Below are 27,611 nucleotides of genomic sequence, written 5' to 3' on the forward strand. Positions count from 1 at the left end.
GTAAACTGGATCATAGCGACACATGAACTGATAATAAATAGTTTCGCAGTTAATACAAAAAATTGCGGAAATTCAAATTTCAGTCTTTTCAATATATCAACTACACTAAACTGTACTGTACCGTTAAGATTTTACTACTTTACAAAAGTTTCAAAACTACCATGAGGACCAGACTATGATGTCAGTTAGCAAGCGCAAAGCAATGAATTCAATTTGTTGCACGCCACCAAAAATGGCAATACAGTAGTGCTGACAGGCATGATTATGATATTAAAAGTTACTTCGCTTGTTGCAATTTATTTATAGCCTTAGCACAACATATTCAAATTTATCTCCACTGTGATCATGATCTGTGGAATAGGGTATGTTTTATATATAAATCTCTAATATATTTATACAGCAATTAAAAAAGTGGTATTTGCGAAGTGGGAAGGAAATAAGCAGTTTTATAGAGTGAACTGCAACTCATAATAAAACCAAAGTTGAATAATAACTTGATTTTGGCAAGAGTTCTAGGTCACAGTACAAAAAAGCAGTGGTGTGATATGATACACAAACTGAAATTATAAGATGACTTGAGTGCAGCAGCATCATTCACAGGACACAAAAACGGTGATGCAACATAGGAGCTAAACGTTTAGCAAGATTTATATCAATGAGGCGATTAACATTTTACATAACATGTTGCACATCAACTTTGGATGCGAAATAATCTAAGGTATAGTATGGATCTTCTACAACACTGGATATTTCACAATTCACATAGATATCAACCGCTCAAAGAAATCTCGTGTATAGAAATATCTGAAATGTGTAGTAGAAAAAAAATGAATATATGTATAACAAAAGTAGGTACGTGTTCCTTTCATGGTGTTAAGTCTTTATTAAATATACCAAGTTGTAACGTAAATGGATTATGAAGATACAGTTTGTTGACAGATACAGTTATTGGCTTGATAGATTCTGGGTACAAATCTAAACCTGTAAGAAATTGTTTAAAGTGCTACATCCAACATATGGGCAAACAAGTTCAGTTATGGTCCATTATTACCACTAAGTATTCTATTTTCAGGAAAGAAAGCAACTTTTATTTTTACTTATATTTAATTTATTTTGTGTGCTTGGTCATTGTTCATAATTGAGAATATAGTTTTAGTGCGTATCTGCTATTTTGTTTAGTATGCAAGTTATAAATTGATGTTTTCTTTGGTGTGACTTCAAGACCTAGCATTGATTATGACCTCAGAAGGTTCTAGTTGCGAAAGTTTCCGTTAAGATGATTGAGTTTTTATTTTTGGTTATTTTTTTTAGAAAATCGTTTTGCAATATAGATCTAATGGGAATAAAAATAAGGTTGAGATCAAAAATATTATTTATTCCTCCTTTAGTATCAGTCTGGAAACGTTTAATGTTTTCTTCAGATATAATTAGAGAGGAGTCATTTATTTAAATTATTAATTGAAATTACAAAGTTCTCATTCACTGTTTGGACTAAACATTGTTTTGGGATTATTGTTAATTCATTCAAAGACATTCTGGATTATATCATGGTGATACATCAAGGCTATTGGTACATGGATACATACAAAACCTGGAATTCATTCGGAGCATTCTACGCTTTTGAACTTGTGATAGAATTTCGTTTGAATGTCGATGGGAAACACTCTTTGGCTCCTGTTACTCTGCATATTATAACCAGTATTACGATGAAATGATGTTAAAACAAACAAACGAGCAAGTCCTCCAACAAACACGTATCATGCAGACAAAATTATGCAACACGAAGAGAAAATCAATTGTAATGCATGAATGCGAACGAAGAGAGAAACAGAAGGAATTCAATAGAAAGCGAGTCCATTGGGTATATATGGAGACTACTACTACATCGTGGAACGAATCAACGCGAACACGACAGACACCAAATTTGCATAAGCATAGATCGCAAATAAGATATTGGAGAAATGTTAGTTTGTGAAATCTCTTTTTTATTGTTTATTAAATACGTTTATGCATGGTGAAACGAATACAAATATTATCTAACATAATGATTATGTTCCCACGTAGTTTACCGTGGCATAAGTAAACCCCAGATTTCTGACTCACAGCTTCGGACAAAAAGTAGTTCGCATATTCCTGTAATTGATTTACCCTGATGCAAATGTGGTCTTGTCGAAAATGTGCATTGAGTCCTCTTCGTTTGCGAGTTACTACTGTTATGTATATTTAATTTAATTGTCTGTCTGTTTTAGAATTTTTTTATATTCCATTACATGGCATTGTAATGTAACACTGTTTACTAGATTTAAACATTGTCCAGAATTTTTTTATTTTTTTTATTTTCGATGTAAACAACTAATAATAGAAACATTGTATCTAGTTGATGACCTTGTATCAAAATCAGTGATAGTTTTGGTAAACAACTTTTTAATTGTTTTTAATTATCTTTCTCAGAGTAAGAACATTAAGTTGAGTCAAGGTCATACCTGGACTACGTGTCATTAAGTATATGTCAGTTGGTAAACAAACTTCTATTTTTCCAGAAGGATGAACTTTGTACCCTAATCCAGGAATCTGTTTTGCGTCTTAATTATGTGTATAACTGATGTTCTGATAAGAATTCTATCATTCGTGCTTTAACATCTGACACGTTAAGTTGTATTATGTTGTGACCAGTTTGGGCTGAATTTTATTTTCTTCCAATTATTGAATTCAAGTGATTATTTTCTCCGAAAATACAAAAGTGTTCTGATACAATTCTTGGACAAAGACATTCACTGGAATTTATACGGAATTCAAAACTGAAATAACATTTTCTTTGATTCAGCAAGAAACTGTTGATACATCAGTACAGCGATGACTGTTACAGGCGTCATCGCCTTCCATCTTGAATTTCATCGGGATCTGAAGGGAGATTCACATAGAACTTTTCATTGATAGGACTTGTATTACTTTTAATTCTTGGATTATTTTTGGATATAATTCTTAAAACCGTAAGTTCTTTTTTCTCATTTTTCACTTTTGTATTCTAGGGAAATAAATTATTTGTTAACTTTAACAATGCTTGTTGTCTTCACTCTTTTCTGTTACTTATTTTAGGAGCATAGACTCGTAACACTACTACGAACAAAGTCTTGAAATGTTGTAACTTTTGCTGTCTTCTATGGGGATGTATCGTGATCATATGCAATTCATTCGATATATTTAGGTTGTTAGTGGAGTCGTCGTGACGAGTTTCGGCAGGTTCCATTCTTGAAAATAGAAGGTAGAACTGATATGATATAAGGACCACGTATAACATGTGTTGTTTGGAAATTATATACATTACATAATTTAAAGTATAAAGTCACTGATGGCCGGAAGAACAATATATATGAGATAGGAAGGATATATATCATTTGTCATTTCATAAAACAAGATACATTTATGTAAATAGTCGAATCTGATACCAAGAGTGACTAGTTTGATAAGGTAATGTAAAAGCTAAATTGCACTGCCATACCTATCTTGGCTTAAAGAGAAAGACCTTTAGCGAATTTTGATTCATCCATCATCTAACCTATCTAATATACTTCGGGCGAATGAGTCAGTTCAGTTATCCTTAAAGAATTTTGTTATGTCACTTATTCAGGATCTGATAATGCTACTAATGAATTAGAAAGTGTATATTGCAGGGTAAAAACGGTTATAGAACCCTCTTTTGGTATCATTCCGGTGACAGTTAACTGCTTTGCTTCTCTTGGAATGGGATTTGTTACTATAGGCATTATTTTTACGTACGGCACTTTGTTCCGATTATTAGAAGTTCGAGGAACTAAGTAACAGTTTAGTTTCCAGTAGGATTATCAAATGGTGTGATCTATTCATTGACAATATTCAATTATATATCTGACAGACAGATTCTTGTAATATATTGTTGCATTATTCCACATGCACGTTTCATTATTAGATATACTTACTATTATCGTGTGAACTACTTACATGCTATTTTAAACCATTCTTATCTCCGGGAAGTGTGCTCAGTAATCATTATTTCATTAGATTAGATCACAAAGTGTGATATATAATTAAATTGGAAAAGGAAATGTTAATCATGTTGCAAGACTCGTTTATACAGAATGCAACATCATGTTGAAAGATGCAGTATGCAGGGGGCATAATTCAATATTGCAACGAGACGATCTAATCTCTACCTAAAAACTATTCCATAGGAGAGACTCTACTTTCTGAAAAAATACTTTTTAAAGAACAGCTCAAAGTCAACAGCAAAATTTGTTTATATTAAATGAAATACGATAGTTAGATTCTAATTACCATGCCATAGTATAGTATGAATAAAATAGATTATAATTACTGTGTTACAGTAGAGTGAATGAAATACGATAGTTAAATTCTAATTACCATGCTATAGCATGGTATGAAAATTATACGAGAGTTAGATTCTAATTGATATGTTATAGCAAGGCATGAATGAAATACAATAGTTAAATTCTAATTATCATGTTGTAATAGAGTATGAAAGAAAAACGATAGATTCTAATTACCATGTGATAATATAGTATGAATGAAATATATGCTATAGTATGGTATGAATCAAATATAGTATAATCTAATTAACATATTATAGTATAAATTAAATATTAGTTATGTTCTAATTAATATGTTATAGTAGAGTATGAATGAAATACGATAGCTAGATTCTAATTATTATGCTATAGCATAGTATGAATGAAATAAAATAGTTAAATTCTAATTATCATATTGTAGTAGAGTGTGAAAGAAAAACGATAGATTCTAATTACCATGTTATAGTGTAGTATGAATGAAATATAATATGTTAAAAAATAGTATGAATGAAATATGATATATGTTATAGTATAGTATGAATGAAATATAATATAATTTAATTAACATTATAATATGAATGAAATATAAGTTATTCTAATTACTGTTATACTAGAGTATGAATGAAATACAATAGTCAGATTCTAATAATCGTGTTATAGTACAGTATGAACGAAATACTATAGTTAGATTCTAATTACCATGTTATAGCACAATATGAATGAAATACGATAGTTAGATTCTAATTACCGTGTTATACCAGCAGCACCTGGTGTGTACATGAATTTTGTTTGCAAGAGTGGTAAAACACTAAAATCATACCAAGAACACATGTACAGACACACTTGTACATAAAACTGCAAACATATCTGGACTGTGGAACTTAAAATTGCAACGAGATTGAGTACATGTATAATGTAATTCCCAGTCGCTATACATTGTTTACACGGTCCTTGGCCATATCAGTTCAAAAGAAAAGCAATGCTACCAAATACTTATAGAAAAGGGAATGTGTATTCCAAAATAACATTCTACACGTATCTTTTATTTATGTAGCTAGAGTCGATTGAAATATTCCGTAATTTGCCTACGTCCTTAAACAATGCAACAACTCTCCTGCGTCAACGTTACCTTGAGCTCGTGTACATGGCAGCTTATTTTGAGAGAGAGAGAGAGAGAGATGTTAAACAAATGCCTTTTATCCAAGGTTGGGGGCATCGTACTATATATTTATATAGAATAATCAACACAAATGTACAACATTCAGATCATACACTATTCAATAATGGTGTATCTCAATGTTTTTATGTTCATTCATACCGCATGTTCGTCTGTCATGATAATTTCGGCAGAATCCTAACCTGAAGCTTGTGCACATGGCACAAAATTTTGTTACACACACATAAACACACACACAGACACACACAGAGGGGTTAAACAAATGCGTTTAATCCACATCGTACTTCATATGCATAAAACCATATCGACATTAATGTACATGTTTTAAATCATACACTAAAAATTAATGGTGCATCTCGATAGCATTCATCGTCACGTCATGGTAATATCTGCAAAATCATTACCAAAGGCCATGTGTACAATGCTACTTTAAATTTTAGTTACATTTAGTTCAGTTTTATAAACCATACACTGAACAATAATGGCGTATCTTGATAAGTATTCATTGTCGCGTTTATATCTGTAGAATCCTAACAAAAGGCCGCGTGTACGGTATTACTTAAAATGGTAGTTCATTAGTTTATTTGAGAGACTTTTTTGTTCTTTGTAGCACTTGACATTCCTCATTCAAAACGGGAAGTAGATATATTATCCAATAAGCCTATAAATGGATCATATCAGAAGGAAATTAATTAATTGACAACAGTTTCTATGTGACTGCCCAACTTCAATCAGGTTTGGAAACATGTTCCAGAAAATAAAACTGTTTAGCCCGTAATTGCCGATTAAGTTTGGGTTTGGTGGTGTTGTTATTCTACGTGTGTATAACAGGCTCAAATTGTGTTTGTATTTTTTTTTTTTTTTTTGTTAAATACATCAACATTGATAAACAAACTTTCCAGTATAGTTTTAATATCAATAATATGACAAAATAAATGCGTCGTTTTCAGACTTTTGTGAAACATTGCTTAGAAATGCATTGCTTAGAAACATTTCACTGAACATGCATGCTTAAAATGGCAAATATATTTAGAACTAGTATAACAATGAAATTTACATGTTAACTAGACTTCTCTTCTTTGAACACAAATTAATAAAAAAAACATTTAATAGAGCATTAAATAAAAACATTTCACGCACAATACATTTTCAAAACAAAAGTAATTTTAACTTTTGGCAGTAATAAATGGGCTTGTACGGTACAAAAACCTGCCCAGGTAAAAACGTAGCCAGGCGCATGTGTGATTTAGTATAAAAGACAACACATCTCTAATCCGGATCGGGTATTGATTTGAAATGTTGCAATATATACGTTCTAATAACACACTGGAATTTCGATATTTGCGCTCATAGATTGTTTGTGCACTCTCAGGAACGCGTTTGAGCCGAAAACGGAATATGTTCCATAGATTTATACAAGGTAAGATCATTTTAATTAAATATTTACTGAATTGTAGTGTTATATATATATATATATATATATATATATATATATATATATATATATATATATATATATATATATATATATATTGAATTTGGTTCTTTTAAAAATTATTTGAACATATAGACTAATAAGTCTGGAGTTTGAGAATCTCCCTCGAATGTACTGACAGTGACTAATGCCCGCTTTTAGCTCTACTGGTTATAGACCATGGCATGTTCTGGGCATAGACTATGGAATGGTTTTGGTCGTAGACCATAGGATCGTCCTTGGTCGGTCGTTCGGTGTCCTGAATCCGTCGACCGTCGTCCTTGAGTACAAACTTGTTCACGCTGCTCCTCGTAAACTGCCGGAAGGATTAAAACGAAACTTTGCTAACACATTTATCCCAAAGTCTAGTTGGTCCTAATGAAAACTGTTCCCTCTCAGACAGCCATCTCACCGTCGACTCAGGCAGTCTTGAATCATTGTTATTGCTACTACTCCTAAAGGTCATAACTACATGGACTTTCACCAAAATACTTATTGTCAGGCTGAGATGGTTATAAGTGAAAATATTGCCAACTTTGCATCCAGTTTGACCGCCATGGCGGACATCTTAAAGATCTTGTTATCGTTACCCACCCACCCCACCCCACCAATGAAACAGATGATCGTATTAACAGGACATTTTATTGAAAGACTATTTTGCGATGTATATTTGCTCCATGTAAATATGTGCCAGTCGGATATCCAGTACGGCCGCCATGGTGGCCATCTTAAGAATTTTATTATCGCTAATCTTCCTGAATGGATAGTCATGTCGGCATCAAGTTTTCGTTAAATTACTTGATACGATGTCTGGATAGTACAGAATTAAAATGGGGCTGATCTGACGTATAATGTAGTCACCATGGCAGAGATCTGAGAAATCTTGTTATGGTCACCCGTCCGGAAAAGATCGCATCAACGTGAGGTTTTCGCCAAAAACTCCTCATTATGTCTTAATAGTATCAAAGAAAAATAATACCCATCAGGCCTCCAAGTTGTTCTCCGCTGTGGCCATCTTGAACATTTTTATTATCGTTACTTCTCCTGGGGAGATATTCATATCGAGAGGGGCTTTCATTAGAAGACTTCTTATGATGCTTAGCTGGTACTAAATGAAATGGCGCTCATCTCACATCCAATATGGCCGCAATGGCATCCATGTTAAAAATCTTGTTATGAGTTCTCATCCTAAACGGAGGGTCATATCGACATGAGGGTTTCACTAAAAGACTTCAAATTATGTCAAGTTAGTTCTAAATGAATATAGTTCCAATCGGACACACACACTATTGTCGCCATGGTTACCATCGAATACAATAATGTTATTGCAGCTACTCAATATATTATTGTTATTGCATATACTCATGAACATGTATATTATCGTATCCACATGACGTGATCACCAAAAGGCGTCTTATAATGTCCATTTCGTCCTAAATGTAAACGGTGCGGCTCATACATCAAGTATGACTACCACAGTGGACATGTTTACAATCATGTTATCACTAATCCTCCTCAACGGATGATCGTATATACCTCCGGTTTTCCCATAAAGACTCATGACGTCTGCTTGGAACTAAATTAAAATGGTGCCGATCTGACTTCTGACATTGCCTCCAGATCTTTCACCTAAACGGATAGCCTTAGCTACGCAGAGTTTTCATCCAGAGATTTTATATCATGGTAGGTTTTTCCTACATTAATATGGTGCCAAAATAATATCCATACAGTCTGCTTGATGACCATCTTGAAAATAATGTTCTGGCTACTTCTTCTAAACGGATGACCGTAGTTTTCACTTAAAGATTTCTTATGTTTAGTCGGGTCTAAATGCGAAAAGTGCTGATCTGACGTCCATTATGACCGCTGTGGTGGACGTATAGAAAATATTTCTATAGCTATTTATCCTGAATAGAGATGTGAATTTGGCAGATGGTGTTTTAATGGAAACGTTTTTATCATATCTAGTTGGTCAAATATGGCTACCGTGGTAATCATATTGAAATTTGGTTAATATCTGCTTCTTCTGAATAAATGGATGTACCGCGATGGGATTGTTTAGTAAAATATTTGTTATGACATCCAGTTGGTCGTATACACAGACAATGCTATCACACCTCCAACAAGATGGCAATGTGATATATTGAAATCTTGTTATTACTAGTTCTCTTTAAAGAGATAATAATATTGACATGTGATTTTAATTAATACGGTTCTCACGATAATGTATTTGGTACTAAATGAAAATGATACGAATATAACCTCCTATAATTTGACAGATGTTACAAAAGCTATTTTTCCAGAACGTACGGTCACACCGACATTTTTTGTTCAATACTTCTTTTATGCAGTATATAGTTCTTGTATTAAAATATGCTTATACAACCTCACAACATGGATGCCTTGATGGCCATCCTAAATTCGCCAGAATGTATGGTGATTTCGACACAGTGTTTCAATTAAATTGCTACGAACGTATGTATTTGCTTCTGATGAAACGGACACTCTTCCGACCTCCGTCAAAGGAAATAGCAATTTAACAAGAAATCTTGTTATCACTACTCCTCATGCATAAATATTGGATTGAAATGAGATTCCACTAAAACACATTTTGCATTATTTAAGTGGTTCTGAACGATTATGGTACAGGTGTGACAACTATATCCTCAAATCTGTGATGAAGATTTGACAGCTAGATTTAATTGGTCTTGAGTTAAGTCAGAAGTCATTGCGTAAATATTTGTACTTCGTTTAGCTTAAGAACACAATGTATTGTACATGCAAAATGAATTTTGACCAGATATTGTATTTATTTCCATTTCAGTGATTAAGTTAAGTGTCAGCACTCAAGCACTGATGTTAAGGTAAACGTCTTGGCTGGTGTTTAGCTGCACTGGCTCGTGAACATCACGAAACAAACATGTATGAATGGGATTTTTCATTTAATTCAGTTTGTAGATACAAATCGGAAGTAATGGATAATACCACTTAAGTAACTTCTTTTTTTCGTCAAAAAATTTACATTTCACCAAACATAGTATGTATCTATATCTTGACATCGATTGGAATAAGTGTATTAGTCTTCACCTCATGATATCATGTTCAGCATGTAGCTATATATTGACATCGATTGGGACAAGTTTAATAGTCTTCACCTCATGATATCATGTTCAGCATGTGGATATATCTTGACATCGATTGGGACAAGTGTAATAGTCTTCACCTCATGATATCATGTTCAGCATGTAGCTATATCTTGATATCGATCGAGACAAGTGTAATAGTCTTCACCTCATGGTATCAGGTTCAGGGCAAAGACATGATAACGAATTTTGTACTGCACTTACATGTATCTTATGAACAATTTAATCTGTAAATTATAAAATTATAAATAGAGGCTGTTACCTTTAATTATTATATGCTCATTTTTCCCCCCGTTATCTTTACATTGTCGGAATCGTTCAGTATTCCCCGATAATGAATGCGCGCGACAATGCACATATAGCATTCACGTGAATAAAGGAACTACTTTCTATTGTAAACAAGCAAAGACGCAGACACCAGCACTTTTGATTTGTAAACAAATCATATACACTCGCGTAAGAGGCTCTTTACGTTGTGGTTATTTAAATTTGTTTCTGAATGAACTAAAACATGTTTCGTAGACTGTACACACACAAAAAACCCAGCTGTTTTGGCACATTCCGCGTTGATACGATGTTACGGATTTAGGCTAGCTACATTATATAAAAGACGGACAGCAGCAGAGGGGACGGACAGACCGAAACTAATTTTTTAAACAAAAACCCTTTATGAAACTATTCTTCGATTTTGACGAAATAAACCCTTCTATTCAGAATACAAAACAAAAAAAAAATGTCCCCCGAAAACTTGAAGAGTTGCCAGGGACAAACTCGTTGAATTTCCGCTGACAACTTGGGTTACTTCAATAAATCTGAAACAGTTTCCGTGGCGGGGTCGTTATTGAAAAATCCATGGGTCGGGTCCAGCCCCCTCTGCTGCTCTACGAAATGAGTTTCCAAGGAAAAACATTTTTATGTTAACCATACAATGTATCAAGTCCAATACGGTATCTTGTTCTGGGATCGTGTAAATTTATTGTCACAAATCCGTGAGGTTTTCTTTGAGCATGACTGAAGAAATTTTTGAATTTATTTAAATCCATATCGCCGCTACACCATGTCTGATGAATATTTCTCAGCGTGTGAACATCAACTCCATTAAACACAGCAAGAAGATTACAGTTATCCCTGATTACTTTTGGTATTTGTGTGTAACGTTGAGTAACATAAATGACATCAGTGTTTTTGTGACGACCCCGGGAAAATATTCTTGCAGGATTTTTTTGCTTGTCCAGCATCACATCATCATACACTACTAGGTTATTTATTTCCCCGTTAAGGTCTTCAACGCTGGGAGCTTCTTCAATATCAGTTATAAATTCAACAACATCCTCGCCGTCTTCACTCAGCGCTTTTGCACTCTCATTAAAATCTTTTATAACATCATAACAACGTTGATCATCCACAGACGGAGCTATCAAGTATAGTTTGTCCCATTTCATCCACTTCATTATCATGTTCAACAGCAGTTGCGTTTTACCTGATCCTGACGGTCCTATGATGATCATTCTGATAGAATTTGGTAGCACGGAATTATGCTTGACTGGTTCTTTCCTTCGCGTCGCAGAAAAATCAGTGATCTCCATTTGTATATAAAGAATAATAATTATGGATTTATATTGTGTAAAGTGTAAGGCACGAACCCCTACAAACGACATAACAACCATTACAACAAAAAATAACAGACAAGCACTTTCTGGTAAGTGTGCGCGATGTGGCACAAAAAAATTTAGATTTCAAAAAAAAAGCCTGACAAAGTCAGCGGAGGTGACATTGCAGCAACCCTCGGACGACTTCCAGGTACCCCTTGGGCTAAATATCCCGGAGAAAAGCATCTCCCAGGATACAATTACTGCGGTCCAGGGACACGACTAGATATCAGACTTGATGAACAGTCTAAACCAAAACCGGGAGAGTATCCGATAAACGCTATCGACGCAGCGTGTCACATACATGATGTTGCTTATCGAAGTAAAGATCTACAAGACAGGCATATCGCGGATGTGAAATTAATTCATGCACTAAGCGCCATAAAAAATAAATCATTTAAGGAGTCACTCGCTAATTGGTTAGTAAGATCAGCGATGAAATCTAAATTAGCATTAGGCGCTGGATAATTAATAAAAATGCAAGCGATTTATTATTCCCCAATCGGATACTGGAGAGGTAACTCAGCGATTAATAAACTCGCCAACGCGGCATCAGTAACACGCGAGGTTGCCAAAAAATGGCTGTCAAAACAAGCAATATGGCAAATCTACTTACCACCACCTCGACAAATCAACTTTGCACATTTTGATGTTAGTGTGCCCAATGAAGTTCATCAGGCTGACATACTATTCCTGCCTCATGATACTGTCCGTAGAAAAATATACAAATACGCGCTAACAGTAGTTGATGTTGCCAGTAGATACAAAGAAGCAGAACCGTTAGCGACTAAAACAGCGTCCGAAGTCGCCTCTGCGTTTAAACGAATTTATCAACGAGGACCTCTAAGCTGGCCCCGATTATTACAAGTTGATCCTGGTAAAGAATTTCAGGGCGCGGTATCATCACTGACAAAGCAGCATAACGTTACCATACGACGAGGACATACTGAAATTCATCGGGATCAGGCAATTGTTGAGCGATTTAATAGAACACTCGCTGAGAGATTATTCGGATACCAGTACGCGAGGGAATTCATTTACGATACGAGATCTCGTGAATGGGTTGCAAGACTGCCAAACGTGATAGCCGCGCTGAATAATGAAATTACCAGAACAACAAACATGAGACCTGTAAATGCAATCACAAAAAAATATATACCCCCCGTCAGTGAACGCGGACATGTTTCAGCTCGGCCAAGGACGCTAGCGTCCCCACTGCTGGGTAATGTCACCGTTAGGTATTTATACGAACCCGGCGAACTCGAAGGAGGAAAAAAAAGGGCAACTGATCCTATATGGAGCGTTACAACACACAAGATATCTAGCATAACCAGATCAACTGGGAGAAACGCAATTTACAGATTAGATTCAACTGCTCCTCAGCGTGGATTTACACGCGAGCAACTTCAGGTGATTCCCACGGATACACAATTACCACCTCGATCACTTAAATAACTTCAGCAGCACCTCTGCGTCGATTACACTCAAGACAGGTCAGCATTACATTTTCACGCGTATGACCGCGATTACTATCTATTCTATCTACGGTAAATTGCCTTGGATTATTTTTCGAATACTGCCACAGCAATAAACAATTACAACTCGCGCAGTGATTATTCTGCTGTTGTTGTAATTGTATAATAAATGCTTCGTCGAGATCAAACTCGTTACCATTTTTTTTGTCGCTCTGTTTGTAACCGGCTAATTTCTTTCTTATTGTATCATCAGCGATTGATCTGTTGATGCTGTCGTTGACAACATCATCTAATACAATTCTTTGTAACTGAGCTATCCTTCTTACTCTTGACACGGCTAAATAAACTAAATTTGACCACTCGATGCGATCATCAACAATCCAAACTGTTGTATCTGAAATAGTTAGTCCCTGCGAACTGTGGATGGTCATAGCGTATCCTAGCGTCCACGGGGATTTGCTCATTTTCAGTGCCTGTTCAACAGCATCAACATCAACTGTGACAATATCATTTAATACTAAATTCTGTTTCTCCGGACCCGACGCAGATACGCGCGTTGGAATATCAACATCAATATTCTGCAATCGCGTATCAGCTGGTCTATAACACAACGGGACGCCCAACATGGGAAATTTCTTCTGATGTAACTGAAATAACCGCTGCTGAAGTGTGTCCCTGACTATCTTTCTACTTGCCACAATTAAATCACCTGGTTTCCACGTTTCCCAAAAGTCGCTCAGCGAAGTCTCTGGAATTATTTCACGCATTATCTCACACTGGACTTTATTGGTTTGTAGCCTGATCAGTGTCTTAAACTCTTTCAGCGTTTCATCGAGTGCTCTAACATCGTTAGTTATTTCCTCATAATAATCTACAAAAGTTTTCAGCCACTCGTGTGGAGATTCACCTGTAAATGGCGGTGGTTGACCATGATCGCCGCACATCACCACTGCGGTATTTTTCTTTAGCAACCAATCCAGAAACTGTTTTAATGTATCCAACGGCACAGTGTCTATCTCATCCCAGATGATTTTCTCGGGAATATATTTCGTTCCCATTCGTTCAGGTGTCCACGTGCCGCCGCTGTATTTGAAAAAACTGTGATACGTGCACGCGTTAACATCCCGTTGTCTCATCTCCCTGGCAAGTCTGTGTGTGGGAGTCAGCACGACCAAGTCAGAACCGCGAAATAATTCAATCGCCCGAGTTGTTTTACCAGAACCACCAGGGCCGTTTAGATAAACTGTTTTGTGTCTTGTAACAGGATCGTGCACCGGCGGAGACAACGAAACCGTCGAAGACATTTCTGCGCTGCGATACTCATCCACGATTTCAACGTCAGCTGATTCACAATATCCCTGTAACATTTCATTCTTTATTCTCCACGAGCCCCACGATGGATCATCCGATATAACATTATTCAACACCGCTAAGTGTTTTTTATTAATATAAAATGAATCCGTTGCAACTCTCACTGCGACAACAGGGAATCTATTAATCATCGACAACAAATTTATGGATACATAAGCTAGCATCGAAGATCTCAAATGTGTGTACTGAGATGATTCTCCGTCGATATAACTAAAAACAGTCCCTAGTTTTTCCCCGTTTGACAGAAACACATCTTCGCGGTTACAGAACATGTTGTTCGTGGCTGCATCAGCGACAACAAGATCCAATTCAGTCTTGTCCATGATTAATCGACTGTGATGTTGTTTATGATCATACGCTCCACCTTGAGTGAATTTCCCTATTATTCTTCGTCCTAGATCTTTTGCTGTGCTTTCGTCATTTCTGAGTTTGTTTTTAAGTACTTCAGGAGCTTCCTTGATGATAGCGTCGATAGAAGTTTCTGGATGTTCTCGTGACCAATCTTCGATGACTTCTTCTAACGTAACCGGCGTTGGAGTTGGCAACCAAACTTCGGTTTGACGACAATAACATATAATCGCTTCGCTGACCGTCAGCGACAACAGTATTCGACTGTCAAGCATGTATCGCAATAACACTATCGGTGCCCATCGCTTCTCAACGAAATGTCTGCCAAACCAAACATAACACACAGGATGTAAATCCTTAGCGAATTTAAACGACGACACACAAGCAAATCCGGTCAGGTCAAAATCAGGCAATGGTCCGTTTACAGCAACTCTTGTCATCGAGTTTGTAACGTGGCCAAACCGTTTAAAATATTCGCTGCATTCTCCACGCCCAAGGAAACTTCCTGGATAACACGCCGTCATGTCCACGGATATCATACCGCGGTGATCATACTGAGTATTCCACAAACCGCCGTGTCCGTATTCGACACAGCTCTGCTGGATATCCCCAAGGAAACTTTTCGGAGTTGGTCTCCATGAATTTCGTTCCCGGGCTACATGCGCGACAACACCCGGGACAGTAAAACAGTGTGTCAGTAACGTATCAGTGTTGCCCGCATGATATTTTTCTGCGAGTTTTTTCATTTCCTGCTGTAACGCCGTTGTTCTATATATTTCCCCGTCGGGTCTCACAAACTGATCATATTCTCCATCTTCACTACTTCTGAATAACCACACAGACACCGGATCGGTTTTACTTATCTGATAAATAAAATCAAACATACCCGTGGAGTGCCTCGCACTCTCCCCGCTAGCGGTTCCCTTGCTCGGCAATTCCGGATAATACTTTACAACACGGTCTCGCGGGAATATCCTAACCGAGTCAGTCCAGGCGTGACTGTTATGATCGATAATAGTTATTGGTGTTCCACGGGAATTGTATTTACACTCATACAATACCGTACCGGTTAACGATGAAACCGTTATAGGAAATTTTAGTAATCGCTCTAGCTCAGCAACATCATTTATTGACGCTCCTTTATCCGCTACTCGTGTCGCCCACGCTGTTATTTTAGTTTGTCTTAGCGGTGTTAGGCCGTTTCCTCGCATTGCATTTTTAAAATGTTCCATTACTCGCTCAGCTACACAATTCATCTTTGACTCTGTCAACGGCGACACCTTCATCGGTTTGAGTTTATCAACGCGTGGTTTCTTCATCGGATAAATTCCATAAATGACTGCGGTCACAGGATACGCTCTGGCATAATATGGAATATCAATCCCAACAAGTACTCCCGGGTTTGAGTCTTTACTTAACAGAACGGTTTTTCCACGAACCCCCTTGGCATCAAGAACAGGGTCTAGTTTGTCTCTGATAATCCACTTTCCGTCGTCGACTCCAACAATAAATTTTATCTGTATGAAATATCTTCTATCGTCGAGATACCCAATTATGTTACGCGCGATTGTATCGTTCATGGTAGCATCAATGATACGGCCACGAGAAATGCCCGCGTCGGGGATAATTTTATACGAAGACCACGTGTGTGCGGCACCATCACGACGAAACTCTTCTTTGGCGTTCTTGATAACACCAATTACCGTTGCTAACTCTCTTCGTCGTGGATCAGCGGTTAACCGGTCAAGATCGAATCGAGAACCTGATACGGGTTTTATTCTGGATAGTCTTTCAAATTCCTCCATATTATAATTAAGACAAGTATTTAAATAGACAAAAATATTATATATAATGAACCGATGCAAGTGGATTAAACTAAATTCATCAGCGCCGTGTAGCAAACCATGCAGACACGAATACTGTGGACAACATGCTCAACAGGTCCGCGGTGGGAGTCTAGGACCGATACCGTGTATCAGATGCGGCATTGGAGTACGAGGAAAAACGCAATTATGTTCAGCGTGTGGTGGAAAACGCTATCGAGAACTAAAACGGTATTATGATAAAAAAAATCCAGACTGTGATAACACTCTCTCGGAGCGTGATTACATAAATAAGTTTTCAGACAAATTATGAATTAGACAAATGATTTGCTTATAGTATAATGAATCAAGAATTCGTCCGACATCCAACTATTCCAAATTATGAGGCAAACCGAGATGGCATAGTGAGAAACTGTACGCGAAGACGACCAGTTGGTGGAGTTAATAATGGTGGTTATTTAAGATTTACTGCCGCGTACGGAAAGAAGTATTTATGTCATCGTTTTATTTACGAATGTTTCTTTGGAGTGATCCCTAAGGGGTTTGTCATTGATCACATTAACGGTAACATACTTGATAACTCCATAAACAATCTTCGCATGGTCACTCAGAGCAAGAACTGCCTACTGGGTAACACAGGGCGTTGTAAAACAGTTGCAAGAAGAGTTATTAAATCTATAAACGCAATTACAGGTGAAGAAATAATATTCCAGTCAATGAGCGCCGCCGGTAGGTATTTCGGTATTTGTCCACCTGTTGTACAGCGTGTCGCAGATGGGATCTACAAAACAGCATTTTCCAAGAAGCTCAAACAGAAGATTTCATTCTGTTATATCATTGACACAAACAACGATAACTCAATATGAGACCTGTAAATGCAAAAAAAAATCCTAACAAAGAACAGTAACCGGAAGAGTACCGGGTTGAAACACAAAGTGTTTCCAGTGATAACCGATTATCTACGTGTGTGTTTTTGTTTTGGCGATGCTAGCATCGCTCAGTAAAGCATTTCTCTGAAGTCCAAGGGACTTCTCATGCATTTAAAAATATGAAAATACATAATAATATGAATCACGAAAACATAAATACCATACTTGTTGAAATTAAAGAATTACAACAGCGGGGTTTTAATATTTTACTAGACACTGAAACAATTATGTCAGATTTTGAATCCCTGAATGAGCTATCACGGTCAGGGAAGAACAATCTCCCTGCGTGTTATAGGTTCATTAAAAATATACAGAATCGTGTTTACAAATCACTTGCGTCGATAACGTCCAATCAGGTATCTGAATTTATTCCACTGTGCCATGCAGTTGAGAAGATCAGGCTTGGATTGTCATCCGAGTATGAGACTCGAAAATTAATTAACACCAGGGTGAGACTGTTAAAAGGGTATATAAAGAATCTAGACGCGGAAATGCCTACGAATACTAGTATTTGTGACGCCCAAGTATAAATACCACCGCGTGTGACCCACACCAGGGAATTATATTCCGCAAATGTAAAGAACATTCGGGAATGAATTCCGGGTAAAAAAAAAGTGTATTATTTTTTTTTTGCCCTGGAAATTCTTTGAATTTCTCAACTCAAAGAGTTTCTGGGAACCGTTAACGGTTCCAGGGGCGTTTTCAGATTTTGGAAATGTTTTACATTTTCAGGATTTGCTCGAGCGCTTCAGCATCAATACAACAATGAGAATAGTTCATAATCTGTTCTCGTTGACACCAAACTATGATCATATGATTTTGCTGTAACAAAGTCAATTGTGACGGAGTTAACAAGAAGTCTTCGTCACCATACACGTCAACGATTATTTTAACGGGGAAATACTGTTCCGGGGGCTGTCCCGAGAAACTCAAAGAGTTTTCAAATGCGGTTTTTATTGCCTCGTGAAGAATTTGCTTATCATGAATATGAACTCGTGCGTGAATGTATTCACATTGATACATTATATACAACCGTTTTTTTTTAAATGCGTGCTAGCACGAGAAACTCTTCGAGGAGAAACTCTTTGAGGAGAAACTCTTCGAGTTTCCAACGATAACTTATGCCGAACCACCTGGCGATGCTAGCATCGCTCGGAGAGCATTTTAGGATTTCACCAGTAAGTTCACGGAGACAGTCTCGCCACGCAGGTCCAACAAATTCCCCCGTTGGTCGGTGAGTTTGAAATTTATCGTTGACAACCACGGATTATTACACCGCAGATAGACCGGATTGATTGGTTCTTGCACAATCAGAAAACCAGGGGGGTCTTTTGGTGTGAACGTATACAGGATAAACCCCTGTTGTGCCGTCGTTGTGTCAGCGCTAGCGCTGCCAGCGCTGTAGCTACCGTCGATGACGTCACATACAAGATTGACCGCGATAACATCTGTGATATTTACGATCCCGGGTGAGATGTGTCTGCCATCGGATGCTGTACTGTTGTCGTGCTTGAGAATAACAGGTTGTGGTTTTGTTCGCGTGTACGTGGCAGAAATATCTTCGAAAGATTCCGCGACGAGATCAGAGACTGATTTTCTCAGCGTGGGCGCGTTATATCCAGGAAGTTTAAAATCTGGAATATCATTTACCGGAATATTATACAGGGTTGCAAATTTTATTTTTCTGTTCGGGGAAGGATCATCCAGAAAATTTTGAATTACTTTTTGATTTATAATTTCCATCACGGATGCGAGTTTGTTTAGTTTTTCTATGGTTGTGATAATGTCACCGCGTGGTCTTGTTATATCGGAAATATAATCTTGAAAATATCCCCGCAACAGTTCTAGCTGTTTTTGATGCATTTGTTTGATCGGAATAAATAACTCAGATTCTATCGCGGATACATGTAAAATGAAGAGAGATTGGGGATACCCGCCTCCGCGGAATTCTAAACCCAAATCGTCTTCGAAAAATGAATTGTATCGAACTTCTTCTATTAGTGGTTGATGTCGAATTAAAACAAAATTGTCGCTGCCGACGTTGGTGACAAGGTCGTGTACTTCTTCTTTCGTGGTCTCGAAATCCGACTTCAGTGGCAGTTCCGGACCCGGTTCGACCTCGGGTCGTTTTTGTGGCCATCCTAATACTGTTCGGATTGAGCTGCTATAAATATCCACGGCGTATCCCGGTGTTGAGATTTCAATGACCGCAGACAGCGTTGGTTCGTGCGCGGTCACAGATATTTTGGCTTCCTTGCCGGTGATTCGTTTTATTTGGCGTTGTATCTCATTGTTGATTTCTTCGATCTGATAACTCCCAGTGGGTAGCGTAATTGTATCCCATTCAAGTTCACCCTGTTCCGGGTCCGCGCTGGGTTTCCCGAACACGAACGAATTATTCGGCTGCAGATCACCAAATGATGCCGACCTGATATTAGGCCAGCTGTGATACACACTGAGCTTTGCTAACGCGATTTCACTCACACGAATTGGAGTTCGAAAATTAATACCAAATTCTGGTTTAGTCGAGGACACTGAGATCATTGTGGTCCTTACCGGTGTTGTGTTTGTGACTATTTGTTGAAGCAGTTCTTGTGACATTATTTATTCGCTTAGTTTTCAAATAGTCATTGTACGCATCTGACATTAGTTTGAATTCAGAATCTGATATCGACGCGGCGTCGCTACCTTGCACGTCTAACGATGATGATATCAGCGATGATAATTTCTGATATGCGGTCGTGGCTGTATTTAATTTTGTCGTGTAATCGTGTAATTTTGTGACCGCGCACGAGGATATTTTTTTTGCTATGATGCCGAAAACTCCTGCCGCGGTAGTGGTCGTACAAACAGAGATTGTGGCCGCGACTGCAATTACCGGAGTGACCGCTGATAGTATTACTCCCGCGGATGCAACAACGGCAGATACTGAATAAACCATAATATCCAGCACTGTTATGCGGCGCTTGTATTTTTTTACTTTTTGACTGGTTACTTCGATGACAGTTTTTAACTCAGATTGCCACTCACGGACTTGATTGTATCGATATTGTTGAGCATCTGGAAATGTTTCGGATTTCAACGTTGACATTATTATTTAAAATCGCTGCCGATTTTCAATTACGCGGTAACCAATTGAGGCGTTGCAGCGACGAATTCCAAACACCACCAGTAAGATGTTGGGGGTAATTTTTCGTCTGCGGCTTCAAGCATAAATGTTTCTTCGGTTCCGCTGTTTAATATTATAGTTACAACCCCGGAATACTTATCGGTGGAATGTCTCCAAGGATATGTTGTGAAGATTTCAAATTTAGCGGCTGAAAACACAGACAACCTGTAAACACCGGTGGCTGTTGCTGTATATTTGATAGTGTTATTTTGTCGTGACCATGTTGCGAATCCCGATGATACCGTGAATACGATGTTGGTGATATGCCCGGGAGTAACTCCAGTGGGAACTTTAATCAAACTGGTTTTGTTAACGATCTCAGGAATTCCCGATACGATATCCTGCTGTGTTTGTTTGATCGTGCTGATGTCGGTCTTTACATCAGCGAGTTTTACATCGACGACTGGAGGAGTTCCAAAGAACTTATCCACGGTCTCATCAGTTTTTGCGAAGTTTCTTTGGAGTCTTTTAAACCCGTTTACGTGAACATCATACTCTGACCGCAGCGTATTTAGTTTACCGTTGATGATGTCCACGTATTGTTTGTTTGACGCATCCTGGTCGGATTCGGGATTCGCTAACGCGGTTATTTTGTTGCCGCTCATGCTAAGTTCGCCGGTCATTACGTCGCCGGATTTTATTACTCTGTCGATGATTAGGCCAGCAACGAGTTGGTACTGCGTGTCGACGTATTGTTTATTTGCGGCATCTTCGAGACCTTCCGGATTTTTTAGAACGGTTATTTTGTTGCCGTTCATGCTGAGTTCGCCGATCATTGTGTCACCGGCTTTTTTCACGCACTTGTCAACACCTTTATCAATACTGTCTTTGATGCTTGCGATTGATATGTTCGAGTCCTTGATCCGGCCGCCATCACTAAATGCAACGAAGTTATCCTTGGTAGCTCCAAGAACTCTGCGAATTATATCATTCCACTTAATGTTGCTCGTTCTTAGTTTTCCCTGCTTGTCCTGAAAAATAGCAACTTCATCTGGGTCAACTCCAGCTATATTCAAAAGATTATCGACTTCATCTCGGGTCGCATATTTTGAGAGATCAGCATCTGTGCCAGGTTTGACTTTTCTTGTGAAAGGTCTTCCGTAAATATCCACCATTATTCTTATTGCTGTTTTTCAAATGCGAGCATGAAAATGCTAAGCATTTCTCGATGCGGTATATTCATGCACTACTCGATGCGGAGACGTTGCTGGATTTCTTGAGATTGCATCAAGAACATTTAAAACCTCGTTCCCACAAATGGGCGGATCAATTAATGTTTGTGTTGGTAGCGTCGACTGCCACACTGGAATATTAAAAAATCTGCGGTTGAGAGTGTGAGGCACTTCGCGGACATACCTGAGAAACTCAACTGGCGGTGCTAAACCGTACGAATCGAAATAAATAATTCCGCGTGGATCGATCGCGTAAGCAACCCAGTGAGTTCCAGGACCGTCTTTGTTGTCGAGATTGATAATGCCAGTTTCTGGATTATTCGGCCGCGTCGGTAATTGATCTCGCATAAACACTCCTCGGAAATGTTTTATACGCAATCGCTTAACTGCATCGAGTAAATCAAAATTAGAAGCTGGAAGCTTCAACATCGGGGACACTTTGTGTTTCAGCGTTAGAAATTTTTTGGATACCATGATGCGGGAGTTCCCGGTAGTCTTAGCCCGCTCCCCTTTTTTTTGTACCCGTGTCCGGTTGCCTTCTTTAGTGCCATTCCAGCTGCCGGTCCAAGTGCACCGAGTGCTATCGCCTGTGCTGCCGCTGGTGATGGAGTTCCCGATAATCTTAGACGGACGCGCCCCCCCTTATATCCGTTTCCGGTTGCCTTCTTTAGTGCCATTCCAGCTGCGGTTCCAACTGCACCTAACGCTGCAGCTTTTGCCGCTGCGCCAAGTAATCCTGGAATTGCAGCAGCTAGTATTGGGATGAGCGGAAATATTCCACCGGTTTTAGTCATGTCCTTGATAGCTGCAGCAGAGAAATCAAGGCGGATACCGGTTTTTGCTGTTAGTGCCTTATTAAAATGTTTAATCTGAGTATTAGTCAACGACAGCTTGTTTGGACCACCAGTAATCTGATCTCGTTTTAGTGTTATTGATGTCCCGCACGTGCTTGCGTTCTTCGATTGCAATTTCTTTGTCTGACCGGAAGTCAAGGTGACATTAACATGACTGTATGACATTATATTCTAAGTTTGATTTTAATTGCGTTACATATTCTCGATTGGAGCGTCAATAACTCTCATTCGTCCGCCAACACCTTCAAGCAGCATTGCTTTATCGGAGAGTATGACAGCGATCGCTCTAAAACCAGCAGGCGGGCCGAGGGGAAACTCACCTACACGAGCTTTGAAGTGTATATCAACGACAGATTGTTTTGTTAGATCCAAATGTTCCAGCGAAAAGTAATAAATCGGATACAGCGTTGTAAAATCCAGTTGTGATATCTGCAACCCGGTATCAATATTTTGATCACGTCCCATAAATGTCATCAAACGATGATACGCCCGTGCAACTTCATTTCGCTCATAATTTATTAATATATCCTCGGATGGTTCCTGATGCCCGTTTATTCGCAGCGAAATCTCAGAGACATTAAGTTTGTCAAATATCATATGACTCTGTAGTTGAGAAGTCAACCTCGCATTTTGCTGGAGTGCAACAAAAATATGTCGCGGCGCTGATATTCCCTGTTGTGATGCTATGTGCCACGTAAACTGCCCAGCACCGGCACCTTGAATGGAATCTGTTGATGTTGTTAACCACGATATCAGTGATTTACCGCCTGTGTCCATGAAAGAGAGTAATCGTTGCTCTTCAGTGATCGATGGAGACATCACTGGCATCCACAAAGCAAGCTTGAATAATATTACTTTACCGCCAGCAACACCGTCTTCTCGCCAGATAGCGTCAACGTCATCACTTTTTCGGTTAAGTACAACTGTATGATTGGCTCCAAAAATAACCTTTCTGACATGTCTGCAAAATCCAAAGATGTGAGACAGTGGAATTGCGCATGAAAATCTCCTACGTTCACCTGATAACATTAATTTACGTGTAGCAAAACCTAAATTGTAATCTGGACTAGGCCTTAATATTGGAAATGCAGCACCTGGTCTAGCCGCAAATCCAGCCGGTTGCGGGTCCATAGCAGTGTCTCGTGCTGTTTGTACTTGAATAGCAGATCTGTGTTCAGGATGATCAGAATTATCCTTAGCGAACATCATAGTCGGACCAGCTGATCTAGTGTAATCATCTGAGTATCTCGCTAATCCCAGGATTGTTGTAGCAACGTCGACATTATCCTGAATTATTTCAATTTCTCTTCCGTCAATGCTGTATGAAGCACTTTTGAACAGCGCCATGATACCGTTGTTAACAAAACCAACTCGAACATTTTCTCCGTATGCTGTATTAGCGTCAACATTTGTTACAAGTTCACCCGTGACTTCAAGAAATGCTTCAGCGGGCAGGAAATATCTACTTGTATCCTGGACTCGTAATTCAATTCGTCCGCGTTGATTAGGTACTGTTGCCTCATAAGAATAATACTGATAATCGCGCACGGACTCATCTTTTAGTGTTGGTGCATCCATGTCGAACGCTGGATCAGATATAGGTTTAAACATTTTATATAAAATTATTGTCTTCTAAAACGAAATCCGCTTCCTGATATCAGGCTTGTATTTATTTGTTCGGGTGTTTGGGTTACAAGCTCTGCAAGTTTTTGATTGGCAGCCTGATTTATTACTTTACTGACGTCCGCGGGCATAAGTTCAGTACTGGCCAGTTTCACCGGTGGCGGTTTTTTTGATCTACGAGTTAACCGTAACAGTCTATCCTTGATTGACGCGAATGCCTTCCCGGCGAGATCACCAACAGATCCAAGGGCTTTATCCTTGACAACATCAATAGCTTTCATCGACAATTGTTTTGCAATCGGTAACACCTTAGGGGCTATTCTTGAAAACAAACCAGTAACTGTATCACCGAGACCATCTCCGTAGGTTGCTCTGTAGACTGGTAATCGCGAGTTCACTACGCGGACTGGTAACACACTAGCGTGTCTAGGTTGAGAATTGTGCACGATCATTTTATTTAATTATTGTTTCTCTAACTAAATTTGCTAGTCGCTGTGGTAACCGTCTGCGAGTTCATCAATGAGCCCCCGGTAGATGCTGATATCCATGATGCCACGCTGAAATAGTCTCTGACAGATATCTGCGGCTTCATTTATAATTTCCGGAGAGTTGTTTCCGGCACGTTTTCCTCCGATGAGAACTTCTAGCCGTGATACGTCATTGACGATATTATCAGGGCAAGCAATAAAACCGGATCCTAAACCCTTTCCTGTCGTCGTTGGTGGCACAATTCTTGGGGATAAAATGTCTTGCGGCAAACTTTCAGGAGACGTTGTTAGGTCAATTATCGGCGACCTAGTTTGTTTGGATTTTTGGCCGCGTGGACTTCCTTCAGATGCAGCCTCGTATTCACCTAACGGAGTTAGGTCAGGATCTATTGCTCTTCGCCGTGAAGGATATTGTTGTCGTTGTGTGTGTTGCAACGGTGATTTTTTTTCTTGAGGTTGCGATGGTGGAATTTCAAGTTTACGTATAGCATTTACAAGTCTATCATACTTTGTATCATCTCTGTTGATTTGTTTTTTATTTTCGCGTATACGATACGAATATTTGATAAAATTATCATCTGTCATAGAACCGTGTTTTGGTTTTAAAGACACATCTCTTTGAATCAATCCTAACAGTATTGTCTTAGGTAATTTCTCTTCTGGTACATTTTTAAGAAGTTCAATATAATCCGGCGTAAATCTTTCGGCGGGGTCAGTAATTCTCTCTGTTGCTCGCTTACCAGTAGGTACTGACACAACAACTTCATCGGGTGGAGGCGGGGGTTTAAGTCCAGCTGAAATATCCTGTAAAATTTTCCTTTGCTCTATTAAAGCCTCTTTGGTAACAGCTGCGGATTTTTCAGTAGCTTTGGTCACGGGTTTAAATAATTCCTCCGCGGATTCTGCAAAGCCTTCCCGTGCTTGCTGTCTTAGTTGTAATTTTTGTCTGACACTATCACGGACAGGAAGAAATTTCTGAATTGCTTCCAGACGTTCTCGAGCTAATCTAGTAGTAAGTGCTTCTCCGATATTTGCCATTATTTATTTGTCAATGATTTAATTCCGCTAACATAAAAATGTTTTTCCTTGGAAACTCATTTCGTAGAGCAGCAGAGGGGGCTGGACCCGACCCATGGATTTTTCAATAACGACCCCGCCACGGAAACTGTTTCAGATTTATTGAAGTAACCCAAGTTGTCAGCGGAAATTCAACGAGTTTGTCCCTGGCAACTCTTCAAGTTTTCGGGGGACATTTTTTTTTTGTTTTGTATTCTGAATAGAAGGGTTTATTTCGTCAAAATCGAAGAATAGTTTCATAAAGGGTTTTTGTTTAAAAAATTAGTTTCGGTCTGTCCGTCCCCTCTGCTGCTCGGACGATCATGTCCTTACAAATAACATACAACTGACAAGGAATATACTGTATTCTTTATCTTGTGATAAGAATAGCAAAATAAAACATACTTACAGTTTTACATCCTGAATTTCCTCAAAATGTTTTTTCTTAATTCTGCAAATCGGAATTACATGAGCCACGTCATAGGTTTTCAATCTGGATTACACATTTCAAAAGTGTGCTGTAATTTCTGTAAGTGCAATTACTGCACTCAAAATGAAATACACATTAAATTCCATAGCGTTCTTTTGAAAATTGCAATTGAAAGACTTCATATTTTCCCACGTTATGATTTCAAACATTCAATGACAGAAACAGAAACACATTTGCAGACGTAAATACGCTTCTCCCGCGCCACTTCAATCCGATGAATTTCATGTATAATTTGCACAGATGAATCCAGTCCAAAATCACAAACTTTCATCGAATCGAAACAAAATACCAAAAATACATTCACTCCAGATCAAATGGAAAAGTCGTTGCAATGCGCATTCATTCACAATATGACTGCAAATTTTAATTTTAACTAGACACGCCATTTTCTTTCGAAAGTTATGTCGACCGCGCGACTAAGTTCAAATTTATCTGGGCGGAGCTATGTGCGCATTAATAATGATATCATTTTGTAATGTCAAATCTGCGCTTGTGTATTTAATTTGGAATACGGTATTCATTCATTTACGTTGTTTCTTGTAGTGTATTTTGTTTATATAATTTAACCTTAGGTTGAATAAAAAAATGAGCATATAATAAAAAGGTTACTGCATTTGTATGGGAAAATAGGAACTCGTTTTGTCGGAAGGATATACTGCACTCACAAGTTCGTGCAGTATTCATTCCGAAAACTCGTTCCTATTTTCCCATACAAATGCAGTAACCTATAATTACAGTGGAGTTTTATTATTCAAGCGGAACAGAACGAACTGGAATCATTATGTTTCAACCTTTCGGTATTCCATTTTTAAATCGGCCCTAGGTTAGTGTTAAATAACTAGACCATAATATTAACTTGCAATAAGTTCTCAGAATTGAAGAATATCGTTGTCTTTTGTACTTTTTGTATGAAGTACTCGTCTGACATAACAAAAGAAAAACAAACTAATTTTACTCACTAACTTCAGTGTCTTTCTGTGTATAATTTCTGGACAACAGGAAATATTTAAGCTTAACAGTTTTATAT

General features: G+C 38.3%; 1 protein-coding gene across 4 annotated transcripts in view; it reads left to right on the forward strand.

Moving 5' to 3' along the window:
* Positions 1–27,611, forward strand: part of LOC149775629 (uncharacterized) — a 194,377-nt gene that overhangs the window by 129,636 nt on the left and 37,130 nt on the right. Inside the window, exon 4 of one of the 4 annotated variants that reach the window (XM_089944320.1) lies at positions 9,819–9,877. The exons of the other annotated variants lie outside the window; for them this stretch is intronic. Within the exon in view, the coding sequence (XP_089800446.1) occupies positions 9,819–9,862 (44 nt within the window). The 3' untranslated portion in view covers positions 9,863–9,877. Of the gene's footprint in view, positions 1–9,818; positions 9,878–27,611 lie in introns of those variants that run through there. 4 annotated transcript variants of the gene reach the window in all.

Source organism: Sinohyriopsis cumingii, chromosome 19, assembly GCF_028554795.1.
Source record: "Sinohyriopsis cumingii isolate HCF-2022 chromosome 19, ASM2855479v2, whole genome shotgun sequence".
Taxonomy (NCBI): domain Eukaryota; kingdom Metazoa; phylum Mollusca; class Bivalvia; order Unionida; family Unionidae; genus Sinohyriopsis; species Sinohyriopsis cumingii.